The sequence below is a fragment of the Prinia subflava genome, chromosome 16 (assembly GCF_021018805.1).
Source record: "Prinia subflava isolate CZ2003 ecotype Zambia chromosome 16, Cam_Psub_1.2, whole genome shotgun sequence".
Taxonomy (NCBI): Eukaryota; Metazoa; Chordata; class Aves; order Passeriformes; family Cisticolidae; genus Prinia; species Prinia subflava.
The window spans coordinates 3,829,405-3,842,999 of record NC_086262.1 but is presented as its reverse complement, the minus strand read 5'-3'; the positions used below and the strand labels follow the sequence as shown (position 1 = coordinate 3,842,999).

The following is a 13,595-nucleotide window of genomic DNA, read 5'->3' as shown; positions in this document are numbered from 1 at the left end:
AGAGGGACAATTAATTCCTAAATACACCATTAATTCCAATTAATTTCTAAATACAACATTAATTCCAGTTAATTCCTAAGTACAACATTAATTCCAATTAATTCCTAAATACAACACTGCTGCCCCAAACCACACTGACTGTGGGTGCCAGTGAGGCACCGACAGGGATAATGTGTCCCCAAATCCTCGGTGCTGCCTGGACTCCAGAGACATTTCCAGGTGTTTGAGTGTCCATCAGTACCCTGGCACTAACTCCAGCAGGCTGATGGAGCAGGAATAAAGGCAGGCACAGCATCCTCCTGAGGAGTCCCTTTGCCAGAAAGACAAGAATCATTTCTGCAAGGGCATTGTCACTATTGAGGAAAACAGGTAAAAGTGAACTTCTGGGTAACATCAATCCTACAATCAGTTCAGCAGCAAATTTCTGATAGATTTTGAAGACTGATCAATGGAAATTCAAGACAAGACCAGCTTTAAAACTGAATTTTCTGCCTCGTTTCCACCACACTCACGTTTACTTCACCAGTGAGATTTGAACCAATGGCTATGTTCTCATTTCTACCTGAGAGACAAAATTAGGATCTTCAAAAAAGAAGTAGATCTCAAATAGAGAGGTAAAAATCTAATTAAAAGCTCCAGAAATCTATCAATCATAAGATTAAAAACATATATTTCAGCCATCAAACAGATGGTGTAAAAGATAAATACAAAAATTTATTCTGACAGAGACAACTGACAGACCAGATTCAGTTGCAGGCAAAAAAAAAGGCTGAAAATAACTGCTGGAGGTAAGAATCAGCTTCTTTAATTCTCTTTTCTGTGGAGATGGCCTTCAACTCAATCTCAGGTTTACTGAGTACAGAGCACAGACCTGCTGCCCTTATCTTGGACGTATTTAATACCATTACACAAACTCTCAGTTCCTTACAAGGCCATTTGCTGATGGGGAAGCAGCAGCTCTTGCCATTGACTAGATCTATTCAAGATCTCAAATGATGACATGTCTGACTAGAAAACACTGAAAACAGACTTGGAAATAAAGCATTACAGATCTCTGGAGAAAAGACTTGAAAAACACTGAAAACAGAGCAGCCTGGGCCATATTGCAACCCAAATACAACTGGAACCCAGCCTTTTCTCATCCTGAATGTGACTTAAACCAACACAACAGGACTGACGTAGCTTTACACTGGCAAACAAAACCTGCTAGTGAACACAAGAGGGATGGGAGCCACCACAGCAGTCCTGGATCAAGAGCCAGGTCGTGATGCTCAAGCACGAGAATCAATGGGAGCTCAGCAGCAGAAAGGAGCCAAGGACAGGAGGCACAATTCCACCAGCCAGTCCCTCTGACCTCACAAGAGGATGGGGAACAAAAGAAACAAAATGTTTCTTACAACATTTTCAGAATACCACTGCCCCTGTCTTCATCCCTCTAAGAGGAATGCACAGACTGACAATCACCTGAAGGGATTTGCCACAGTCCCCTGCATCATTCTCCATCCTGTGGCCAGCATTTTTCTTGAAAGAGCTTTGCCCTCTGAGGTTCACTTTAGCTTTCCTCCCCAAACTTATCCTCCTTTCTCACCTGAAGCCAGAAACTTGCTGTGTCTCCTGCTCAGGAGGACAAACATCACTTTTTGTGTCACATCTGTCTTGCAGGAGTGGAAAGTAAGCCCAAGAGGAAAAGAGAAGCCCCTTCAGAGAGCTGTGGGACACAAGGGGTGTGAGTGGATTCCTGCAGGGGCTCCAGGCCACAGCGTGGGAAATCAAGCACGAGGGGCACCACAAACTCCACCAAGGGTTTTGGGAAAATTAAGCTTCAAGTCATTTGAGCTGTTAGCTCCTGGGAGGAACACAGGCTGATTTAAACCTTCTGAATAGTCCCTGCAGTAAACAAGCTCACTTCTTTACATGCAGTCACTGAAATTACTGAATATCCTTATTAGAGGTAAGTTCTTTTCCCCTGTTATCACTATCCCCAAACATCTTGTGAGATTTCGATGAGAAAACAATTTTTCTCTGCTCTGTGGAAGTTGAGGAATAGGATACTATTGAAATATTAAATCTAAATACTTTTGAAAACACACACAACAAATATCAGAAGTCAATGTCCACGCAGAACAAGCTACTTTTGTTTTAAACACAACTGGGAATGCCTGTACCCTGGCAGTGACATTCCAGAAGATTTCAGGTAGCTCTCACTATAAAGGTCAAATGACATTGTACAACACAAGGAGTTTTACACAACTATTGGATCAATAAAAGAGTATTAGGATTTACTTATTTTTGGCCTCACACCCCTACAGGTAAGCTGTACCTGTATTCTTGGCTAGATGTTTCCCCAAAGCCATACAATGCACAAATTCCATATAAAAAACAATACTCATAATCTGTATTTTAGAACTTCCTAAAAGACAACAGCTGCTCCTTAGAGGGGCAGTTTTCCTTTGGCCTAATTCCTTTGCAATGAATCAATACTCAACTGCAAAAGCAAGAATAGGTATAAAAGCAAATAGTCTCAGAGAAGCTCATTAAGAAGTTCTGCAGGAAGTAGCATGGTCTCTTTCATCTCCAAATCTCATCCAAATTTGTGCAAATAAATACAGGCAACATGTCAATGGCCACTACTTGCTTCAGCAGCTCCCAAGGTACAACAGCGAATTTCATCCTCCTTCCTGCTCCCATCGCTTCAAAACCACGGGGGAGATTTAACAGCACCAGACTGATCCTGCCCAAGCTGGTGCCAACATCCACTCCAGCACCACTGGTCAGAATTCCATTAGGAATGGGAAATATCCCCATTAAATTGGAGGACTCAGTCGAGTTTTCCCAGGATCAGTCCCTCCAAGAGCAAGCTTTTCCAAGCCAAAGCCACGCACATCCACTTACTGACACATGACCTAGGGGAAAAAACATCTGAGAAATGCTCCATGCAAGGTTTTGGAGACTATTACTACAAACAAATGAGTGGTAATCCCTGGTGGGAAGAACTCTAGAAAAGCAGAATGTCAGTGTAAGAGTCACATAATTATATTTGCATGTGTTTAACACCGCCTTCTGCAGGAATATGGGAGCATTCAAGACAGGAACTCAGATTTAATTTGGAGACAGAAATGAGGAAGTTGAAGACTTATTACAAGCCAGTGCCACTTAGCAGCTCAATGCACCTAGGCCAAAACCACCATAATAATATATTTGTGTAACAGAAACCCCAGACCACATGAAAACTCAGGAGTAAGCAGATGACTAAGCTTCTAAATTGCACCTAAATGCGGACACACTCAATTTAGCTGCTCAGACAAAGCACAGAACAGATTAGTCCTGCAAGCTTTATCGATTTAGCAAGGTAAAGAATCCTTCAAATGAAAGACAAAACAAAGCAATGACTAACACAGGAGAGCTATCAATTAAACAAGAGCCCAAGCCACCAAACACAAACTCATCAAGAACTCAAACATGGTTAAATTTTCCCAAGAAGCTTTTCTACACATCTAATGTGCTGCTAACAGACACGGAGATAACCAGGCATGAATGGGAGGAAAGGCACAAAGGCTCATGCTTCCCAGAGGCAGCCCCTGACCCAGCAGACTTCTGAGTTTCTCAGTATCACTTGTTCCTTTCAGAGCTGAAGAACTCGGCTGTCAGGCAGGTGGCTTTGATCTGCTCACTGCATTTATGCATCATCTCAAACTAAACGTGACTATCAGCATTATTAAGTGTCATAAAGAGCCACATGTGTAATATTCTACATATATAGAAAACATTTCCACTGCAGGAAATTATATAAATAATCACATCTGAGAACTGAAGCACAGCTAAGGAACCTCTGCTTATGGGAGTTTGATGAAGCAATCCTAAGGAAAGTTTCAGAAAGGTAAAATATTCAGGATTCTCATGTATATGTTTACATATCCTTAAATTTTCTTCCTCTATTAGGTCAAAATGTCATATCAGTTGCCAGCTAAAAGAAAAGAATCACTGTGCCCACTCCAGATTTACTTTCATTATAGAGCTAAATAAATATAGATAACTTATTTTATCTAATCAAGTACTAAGTTTTCTCCAGAACACAAAAATTCCATCAACTTCTATTTTTGGTAAGGTGCTAAGTTGCTTCACAAGCGTGGAAGGGATCAGTAAATACCAACAACAACCACAAGGGCAGCTCCACCATCCTGCTCGAGGGCCTCTGAGGAGCATCACATTCTGCAATGCAGACATGGGATACGATGGCTCTCCTGAGCACTCCTTCTCCAGAACAAGGATAACTGGAAGTCACTCCTGGAAGTGACAAGGATATGCTTCACCACTTATTTTCTCCAGACTGAGTCATTTCATCGTGCAGCAGCAGAGCTTTCACCTCTTTCCTGCCCTTCATGAGAGCTGAGCCAAAGCTTCCGTCTCAACCACACAATTAGAAGACTATCACAGAATATAATAACAAGGTAAAAACTGCAACACAAACCTAACACCACTTGCTATATTTGCAAAGCTACTCTTAAAGATGAATCTGTAAAAATTAAAAACAAAAGCATGGCGTTGCTTTATAACTCTGTTTCTGTGATCACTGGTTAATCAGTGGATTTCCTTTGAGGTAGAAATCACAGGTACAAACCTACAGACCCTCAAAGTGTTCAGGAAAAAAAAAAAACCCAAGCATGCATCTCATTTCTCATGAACAATCAGTAATCAAAGCTAGCTCCTTTAATAGAAGTTCTCAATAAGAAATTTTTTTCCCCCCTGAAGATATTTCCCATTGTTTCCTTAATATTTTCAGTTTTCCTGGGTTTTGCATTAACACAAATTTGAATAATATTTAACTTGGCTCCACTAGCCGAAACAATCTGTAACATTTGTCCAAACATAACTCTAAAAGGTTGGTGGCAAAATATTTTAAGTGGTGCCATTAGATCTCTTCCTAATTAGAGCAAAAAGTTTCCGACTTGAACAGGTATGTGGAGTTTTTAGCTCAGGAGAATGCAGACAGAAATAAAGACCTTTCCAGAGCGTAACAGTTTACAAAGGCACTCGGTGTGTGGCCATCAAGAAACTTGTTAAAATGATTTTCCCAACATATAAACATTTCTCCGAGATTAAAAATATTTTTGTGATTTCAGATACGATCAATTTGGTCTTATTTACATGCTAAACATACTAATAAGATTACACATCAACCCACTGTTATGTCTTAAATAGTTACAGGTTGCTGTGGACCACAGGGCAAAATGAGATACTCGGATATATCCTGTGGCTGACTGATGTTTCACCTATGAGCAGAATTTAGACTCAGAGGAACAGAGTCTCTCTCTCTATTGCTTATATTAGAAAACCCAAGTTAGTGCAATTAGTAGAAATCTAGATTTGCAGGAACTGATACAAGCTTTAAAACAGTTGTAATGAAGATGTTGGTGAACACAACAAAAACAGTGAAAGGCTCACAATGGACTGACAGAAATGAAAACTGAAAACAGTATTTAAAATGCAGATTAAAGTGTTACCACATGACCTTCTGTATCCTATTTCCACAAGGTTTCAGCCACTGAATGATCCAACAGTACACTATCTATATATGTAAAAAACCCCCAAAGAAACCATCCAACACAGCTACATTTCAGATTTATCAGTGGTGGTATCTCTGAGGTTAAATGTTCAAACTGAATATTGTGAAATCATTACTATTGTTCGTTTCGAAACCATTAATCTAAAATTTAAATCTGTAAATAATACCAAAAAGAACAAGACCAAGACAGTGATTATGCTCTCCTTCATTGTTTTTAACACTTCACCTGCCAAGGCCAAGAGCTTTTTCCTTCTGGCTCAGCTTCCTGCAGAAGGCAAGGAAAGTTCACAGCTCTGTGATGTTCACGCTCACAAATGAAACCCAGTAACAACACGAATCCAGCCCCCCTAAAACTCCAGCTACAACAAATTACCATTTATGAAATGGTCCTCAGGTGGCCAACTAACCTTGTGCTCGTGAATCATTTTAGATGATTCTGCAATTCAGAAGTTGAATTCTGGCCTTTAACTCTCTGAACCATTCACACACCTCGCCAGTGCAGAGCACCAACCAGCCGTGTTATCACACACGCCTGGCACACTCCCCTGGTACTGCCTGCCTGCTTGTGGGCTTGGTTGGTCCAGATTTGGGGGGGTTTTTGGCTCTAAAATGCCAGGTTGCTACCCAGCAATTTTCGAGTACACGGTTTCAGGCACAGAGGTTAAGGTTTCCACAGCACTGACATCTGAAAGCCATTGCTCACACAGCTGAGGTTAACAGGAGGGCTGATACGGCCGCAAACATTAAAGGTTGTACAACAGTGCAGTAAGAAAGCTGCATATTGCTATCATTTAAGAACTCTCAGCACTATAAAATGCATTTAGAAACAGCCAAGGATTCTATAAAATTTCATTCTGGGGCAGAACTTAGCCCTTAGGAGCGCTCTTTGCTCACAAACTCTGTTTGCTTAGTAACCTCATCCAGCTTTCTTCCTCGGAGGAAAAACTGCCCGAGAATTGGAAGTTTCCCCAAGTCTGTGACCCAGAAGGAAACACAACAGGAAGCCGGGCCACGCAATCTACAGCGTTTGCTTACAAGTTCAAAAGCACTTGAAGTTTGGGGTGACCCCCCGGAGGCACGGAGCGGGTGCGCTCCCCGGGCTGTGCCGCGCTCCCCGCCCCGGACGCGTCCCTGTCTGCACCGGGCACTCCGAGCTGTGCCATCTGCTCTGCATTAAGGCACGTCACAGACGCCGTCCCCTGCACCGGGCCAGTGCCAGAACTCTATCAGAGAACTTCGCTTTCAGCTTTCTCCCCAGGAACTCACTGAGCGAGTAAAAACAGCCAGCTAAAAAACTCCCGGCAACTTACAATGCCGGGGATTTGCCATGAACGCATTCATTATTCTCCGTGCTCCCCACAGCGTTACGTTGCTATCATAAACCCTGAAGCAGATTAAATATTGAATAACCAGTTTCCCCGCAGCACTTTAAACCAGAAATTAGAGGCTGTTTAATGGGGCTTCTCTATTTGAATTCGTTTATGGAAGCAGTCGGTGTTCCACGGTGATGAAATCACCATGCTGAGAAAGTAAGGAGAAACTGCTACCAGCCGCCAGGTGAAAACATCCAGGTTTCTAATTGCTTATTAAACTGGTGTTTGCACTGACAGCGATTACAGCCGGGAGCACCCCGGGTACAGCTCCGAACTCCACTCGCAGCAAGTCACTGCAAAACCCGACCAGGCTGAAGCTGAAAGTTGACGCGAAACTCGGAGCGCGCTGCCTCGTACAAAGGCACGGCGGCAGGAGCGCGGCTCCCGCAAGGCTCCTCCCCTTCCCTCCCGAAAACATGAATCCGAGGGGACTGCTCAGCTCCGGGCTCTCCGCACTCATAGGCAGGTGTTGGGAAACTCGTCCCAGGTGTTCTACAAGTGCTCGAGAAGCCCCCAGCGGGTTTTTACTTACAGTCTCTCGGCATTCCTGGGAATATCCCTCGGCACGGTCCTGAGTCCCAGTCCATGGCAATCCACGTTGGAAGCGATACACGTACACTTATGCGGGCATCCTCCAACAGGCGTCCAACTCACGGAGCTCCAAAAGCTTAGGATCATTCCAAGGCACAGAAACGCACTTCTCCCACCAGACAACATGGTTCTCGATCGCTTCAGTGGGGATAAAAAAGTGAGCACGGGCAGACGGCCCTTAAAGATGAAATGCCTCTAAGAAAAAAAGGGAAAAGAAAACAAGAGGCTCTTAGTACAGCCCAAGGGAAACCACCACTGCCATCATCGCCGGAGCACCAGCGAAGCTTCAAAGGCGCCCGAGAAGGTCACGTTAGGTGGAAGAAGGTGGGGAATTGCCTTTCGGGCTCAGGTTTCCTTCTGTTATCTACGAACGGTACCAGAAGGCAGATAGTTTAACAGAGCTCGAGCCAGATGCGTCCTCAGATGAAAGAGAACCCGGGAGCGGAGGCAAACACACACAAAACATCCATCAGGAGCGGCGGCAACCTCCAAAAGAGCCTCCTCCGCTCTGCACCGCCCCACCTGGGCCGGGCAGGTAACCCGCGGAGGGGACGGCCGGGGCTTCGCAGCGACCCCTCCGCCGCGGGCCCGCCCCCGCCGCGGGCTGTGCGGGGCTGTCCCGGAGCTGCAGCCGAGCCGTGCCGGGGCTGTCCCGGAGCTGTAGCCGAGCCGTGCCGGGCTGTGCCGTGCTGTGCCGGAGCAGCGCTGCCGCCGCTGCCGAGCGCCGAGCGGGGATGGAGCGGGGCGCGCCCCCCCCGCCGCGCCATTGGCCGCCGCGCCTGACGTCACCGCCCGCCCGGCCCGGGCCCGCGGCGCCGCGAGTTCGGGACCCGCGGCCACCGGGAGAGGGACGGGAAAGGAACGGGACGGGACCGGGGCAGCGCGGAGCGGGGCCGGCCCGGGGACTGCCCCGAAGGGACTCGGCGGCGCCTCGCAGCCCCTTCTTCCCTTCCCCGCCCGGCGCCGCGGCGGGGGGACGCGGCTCCCGGAGCGGGGCGAGCCCGCCCGCGGCCCCGGTTCGGGAAGGAACGTGCGGGCTGGAGCACGGGAACGGGCGCGCAGCGGCTCCGCACTGCCCCAGCGGCCGGGGAGGCTCCGCCGCCTTTTGTTGCCCGCGTTCGCTCTCCCCGAGTACCCCCTGGCGGCGGCTGCTCGGCCGGGGACACCCGGGCTGCCCCGGGGACACGGCTCCGGGGACACCCGGGCTGGCACTCTCCGCCCTCCGCTCCGGGTCAGCCGGGCTGCCCTGGGCACACGGTGCCTGGGACACCCGGGCTAGCGCTCTCCGCACACCCCACTGGGGACACCCGGGCTGCCGCTCCCGGTACAGCTCCGGGGACTCCCGGGCTGCCGCTCCCCCCCGCACACCGGCACCGTCCTTCTCCCGGCCCGGGACTCCGCTGGGCTCACTGCTGGACTTGGAGCGCTCAAGTTCAGCCCTAAAAGTTGAAAATTGGAAATATTTGCTTAACAAGGCAAAAGCAGTGTCCTTATGCATGGTCGACCCATTACGATTTGGTGCGGTTTAAGGCTCAGATATTTTACCTAAGGAGGGCCAAAAAAGGCAGCACACCCTGAAAGTCCTGGAGCACTGGGAAAATGGCAAGTCCTGCCACAAGGCATTTTTGTTAAGGTAAGTCTTGGCCCCTTAGCAGGAAGGGTCTCCCCATAGCACACCATACACACAGTGACCTCCTGACCCAAAATAAGTGTGTGCACATCATGAACATCTGCCTGTTTCAATAAACTTTGTTTCTTATTTCACAGACTTTAAAATAGTTCAAAAGACAGGTTTATGACTAACTTACTTGGGAACACAGATAATCTGCTCTTTATCTGCATCACAAACTTGTGGCCCATGACTATGGAGTCTAGGCTCTGATCCTGTGGGTAGGGAAGTTTCCAACAAGGATCACAGCCAGCATTACCACAAAACCCTCACAAACACGCTAAAGATTGGACATGTCTGAGTTACATTAGGACTCCGGTTCTCAGGTTGTGCCCAAAATGTGCTCTCATTTTTTTTTTCTACAAATATTTAGCATCTCAAGTGAAGGGCTGGTAGGAAAAACACCTCTGTAAGATGTTCACCACAAGCTATGGATATGGCCTTCCAGTTTGCAGCAGCACATCCTAAATAACCTGTTCATTTCTGGCAATGTTTTCTTCATGTTTTGATTAGTGAAGTTTGGAATTACCTGAGGCATTCCTGCTCTCTTGGATAGCTGCTTTTGCCCAAACCAGTGAAGTGTCCTCCTTCACAGCCAGCAAAGCAGCTACTTGTCTACTGCCTTCTGTAACAAGCAAAGATTTGACACTTGAGTGTTTCCCTGTGAAGGCAAATTTGTCAAAGAGCACAAGCAAGACCACAAGTTAACCTTCAACTCTCTTGGTCTTTGTCTGAAAAAGCAAGAAAGTTGTTTTTCTCATATAATAGTGAATTATTTGCATGAAAAATTGTATTTGTTTATGTTACCTTAATCAAGCCTTGAGACTGAATCCCATACATGAGAACCCAAAGCTCAGTGAAGTGGCCCTTAGATAGCACATGGCTCAGTGGCAAGGGACACAAGGTTTGAAAAATGCCCAGAGGGACTAGGCTGTCACCCCTCCCAGTGGCTGCTCTACACTGCTTCAGAAAAGATTAGAAAACGCTATCCCCTCATCTATCCCAAATCCACACAAACCAAAAGCTTGGGAAGGTGTGCATCTCCCTGCCTGGCTTCCCAGATTAACCTCTCCTCTCCCACATCAAAGGGCAGAGGAGAAGGACTTTGACCACCAGCATGAACAGAAGGAAGGGGCAGAGCCCCCTCCAGCCTCACAGTGCCCAAAGCCCGGCGATAACCGGAGGGGCCGGGGCTGTGTCCTGCTCCTTTTCCCTCTCGAGGGCCAAAAGCACAGCCAGCTCCAGGCATGTCACCAACACTCAGCACTATCTATTCTGAGGCAGGCAGCCTCCCTCCAGTGTGAGCATACAAGAGATCAGCTCTTGAACAAGGAACAGCTGGTTCAGACCAGGCAAGACAGAAATTGCACTGCTTAGGAAGACAAAGTACTCGGGAAGCTCTGAAGCCTCCTCTGCACAGACTGATGGTGTTTGTCCTTAGCTCGTCCTGACAGTGAAAATGCTTTTATTGGAGCCTAACTTTCCTTGGCAGGCAGGCAACATCACTGCCAGGAAAGGCTCTTTTCCTGTTCTAGTTCACTAGCAATCACCTTCCCAGCTCTGAAGATGGCCCTAAGGGGAGGCACACACCCTCGCCTCAGGGTGGGGGTACAGAAGCAGTTGGATGCTGAGTAAATAGGATTATAGGTAATGCAGATATCATAGCCTGATGGAATTTTTTTGTAACTCTTTTATCTGTGATGAATTTCAGATTCTAAAAAATAATATCCCTAAAACCTCTTCAACACTGTCATCCAAAGCAGTTGACATATTCCATGCTTCGGTGGTAATCCCTCACAATAAAATTTCCCTGAAGGACAAGTGAACCTGATTAAATGGCAGAAAAATTGATGAGCCGAGAGCCGAGCCTATCCTTGAAACATAGTTAATTTTTATAAAAACTAAGAGGCACATTTTCCTGCATTCCAGTTAAAACAGCTCTTAAAGGGAGATGATCACAATCTCAAGACACAGTGGAGCAGAGTGTTAACTCTCTTGTTTTCCCTCACACACATCCTGTGGCTTCTGGCTCACAGCAATTGCCACAAGCTGGCAAACAAGTCACTCTTCATTCTCTGTGTAGGGCATTGGCAGAGGTCAGCACAGCATGTGTAATGCAAAACTGCACAAAACTACAAATTATTGGATAATTTGAATATATAGAGTGTTTCTTCCTAATATAAATACAAATTTAGGCAAGTTATTTTAGGAGCCATCTAAAGCTGGACAGCTTTTATCTATACTATTTCCTCAAGTATTAGACACTACCAACATTTCCATATATGTAAAATCCCTTGCAAACAAGATTACTATCAAAGGTGTGCTGTCTGCTCAGCAGGGATTTAAATCTTGCCTGCTGCTTCTACAGTAATACAGTACAAAGAAATACAGCTTAGTAAATTAGTAGTTCGCTATCTAAAACACCTTTGAAACCTAATACATAAATACTTGTTTTGTAAGGAAAAAAAGTAGTTTTGCTTTTTTCCTCTTAGCATGGGATGACATTTACTAAGCAGATGTTGAGAGTATCTCTACATCCAAGCAGTTCTGCTACCTAAATACTTCTCTAGCTGCCTTCTCTTGAGAATCCACCACCACCACCATCAGTGCCTCCACCTTGCAATAGCACCCTCCATACCAGCCCAGGAAAGCTGAGTTCTGGGAGCAGGGTGGGCAGAACCAGACCATCACAACAGCTGCTTGGGGAGAGGTAAGTGGAAAAACAAAAAAAAACCAAAACAACAAAAACAAACACCCCACAACAAACCAAAAAAAAACCCAAAAAATTCCCTTCTCTAGACAGTTTGAACTCCCACCACATTATTCACAAAACACGCAAGCACAAGGGTTGCCAGTTAATTTCAGGATAAATGGCATGGTGTGTCATGCATCACGTCACCGTGTCCCTTGTTGGGGACCTGCTGGGCCGCTGTGCACAGGCACACGCTGTGCAGCAAGTGTGACGTGTCTGAGAAGCACAGGACCCGCTGCACTGGTGCTGTGCATGTGGCCTGCACATGTGCGAGGCAGCTGGTGGCTCCCAAATGCTCATTTTTTAGCATGCACAATGTCTAGAGGCCTGATGGGAGCTGGTCAGCTGGGTGAGGTCTTGAAATCTAAAAGATTATGGCCGAAAAGTAAGAGCCATGAGAGGAATCCAAGCATGTGGCAGTCTGGTTGAAGAGCATCACAGAAGGACAGCAGGACTACCTGCACGACAGAGCAGAGCTTCCAGCAGCACCACCCAGGAGGAGGAGAGGAAACCACTAATTTGGATCACTTCAAAGGAACCAAGCCTTGAACCTTACCAAAGTCACAAGGCTCTCGGAGCAGCTCGATGAGGAGCTCTCAAGCCCGTCAGACACATCCCTCGCTGTCCCCTCACAGCTCAGGCTGATGTGAGCGCTCAGAACGCGCTCACCTCAAACAGCGCCTGATTTCAAAGCCGCTGCTGCAACCCGCGGGGAAGCAGCGACATACAGCGAGTTAAAGAAAGTCTCCGAGCACACAGTGCCTAAAATTGCCTAAAAAGGGCAGGACGCAAACTCTGGGGAGCGCTGTGGGTGCCGCGGTTCCGAGCGGGGCTGGGAGCGGGCCGGGTTCGGGGCGGTGCCGCAGCCCCGGGGTCGCGGTGCCCCCTCGCGGCCCCTCCGCGCTCCTTCCTCTCGGTACCCACGGAAACACCGCCTGCTTTTCTTCGGGAGGAGCGGGGCCGCCTAAGAAAACAATGTGTGCACCGTGCCTTCGTGTTTTGAATATTGTGCCTACTGAAATGAGCGTGTACCGCTCTTGAAATACTGTAAAAAACGCAAGCAGCGGTCAGATCCGAGACGCTGCTGAAGGTCACTGCTTCCTCTGGAATAGCGAGGAGATGAGAAAGCCAAGCCGAGGAAAGGAGCCCTATATGCCCCTCAAACAGGTTAGAATATCAGCAGCTGTACATCTTTACTCACAAATGCACTTTGTCTCCTGGCACACGGGGATTCACCACACACGACACAAAACTGAGGTAACTTCAGGCAGCAAAGAGTTTAAACGGGATTCCTTCCACTCAGAGCAGAACTCCCATGCACAGTGATTATGCAGGAGATCATGAATTAAACTTAAACCATCTATTTTGTCTCTGGCTTAGATTCAGAGACTGGATTGCAATTGTCCTTGAAATTTGGAATTAGTTTATTCTGTCAGTTTAATTCTAATAATGGATGGTATTGAGTTCACTTGCTCCTTATTATAGTTCCTAATCTGCCACTGCTCCAGCAAAGTGGGAAGTACCAGAAAGCCAGCACTGAGATGGGATCAGGCACCTTCACAGCTGCTCAAAATGTCTTAAATGCATTAAAGAACTCTAAATTGCAGCTTATGAAGTAAACAAAAAGTAGTTCCACTAAAAGCTTAG

General features: G+C 46.8%; 1 protein-coding gene across 3 annotated transcripts in view; it reads right to left on the bottom strand.

Annotated features, from left to right (window-relative positions):
• The window catches only part of SLIT3 (slit guidance ligand 3), a 481,586-nt gene extending 468,932 nt beyond the window's left edge, over positions 1-12,654 (bottom strand). Inside the window, exons 1-2 of one of the 3 annotated variants that reach the window (XM_063413913.1) lie at positions 12,505-12,654; positions 7,469-7,722 (exon numbers count right to left, since the gene is read on the bottom strand). In XM_063413913.1, the coding sequence (XP_063269983.1) occupies positions 7,469-7,653 (185 nt within the window). In that variant the 5' untranslated portion in view covers positions 7,654-7,722; positions 12,505-12,654. Of the gene's footprint in view, positions 1-7,468; positions 8,236-12,504 lie in introns of those variants that run through there. The other 2 variants (XM_063413912.1, XM_063413914.1) reach the window with 2 other exon arrangements.
• Positions 12,655-13,595: the final 941 nt, after the last annotated feature.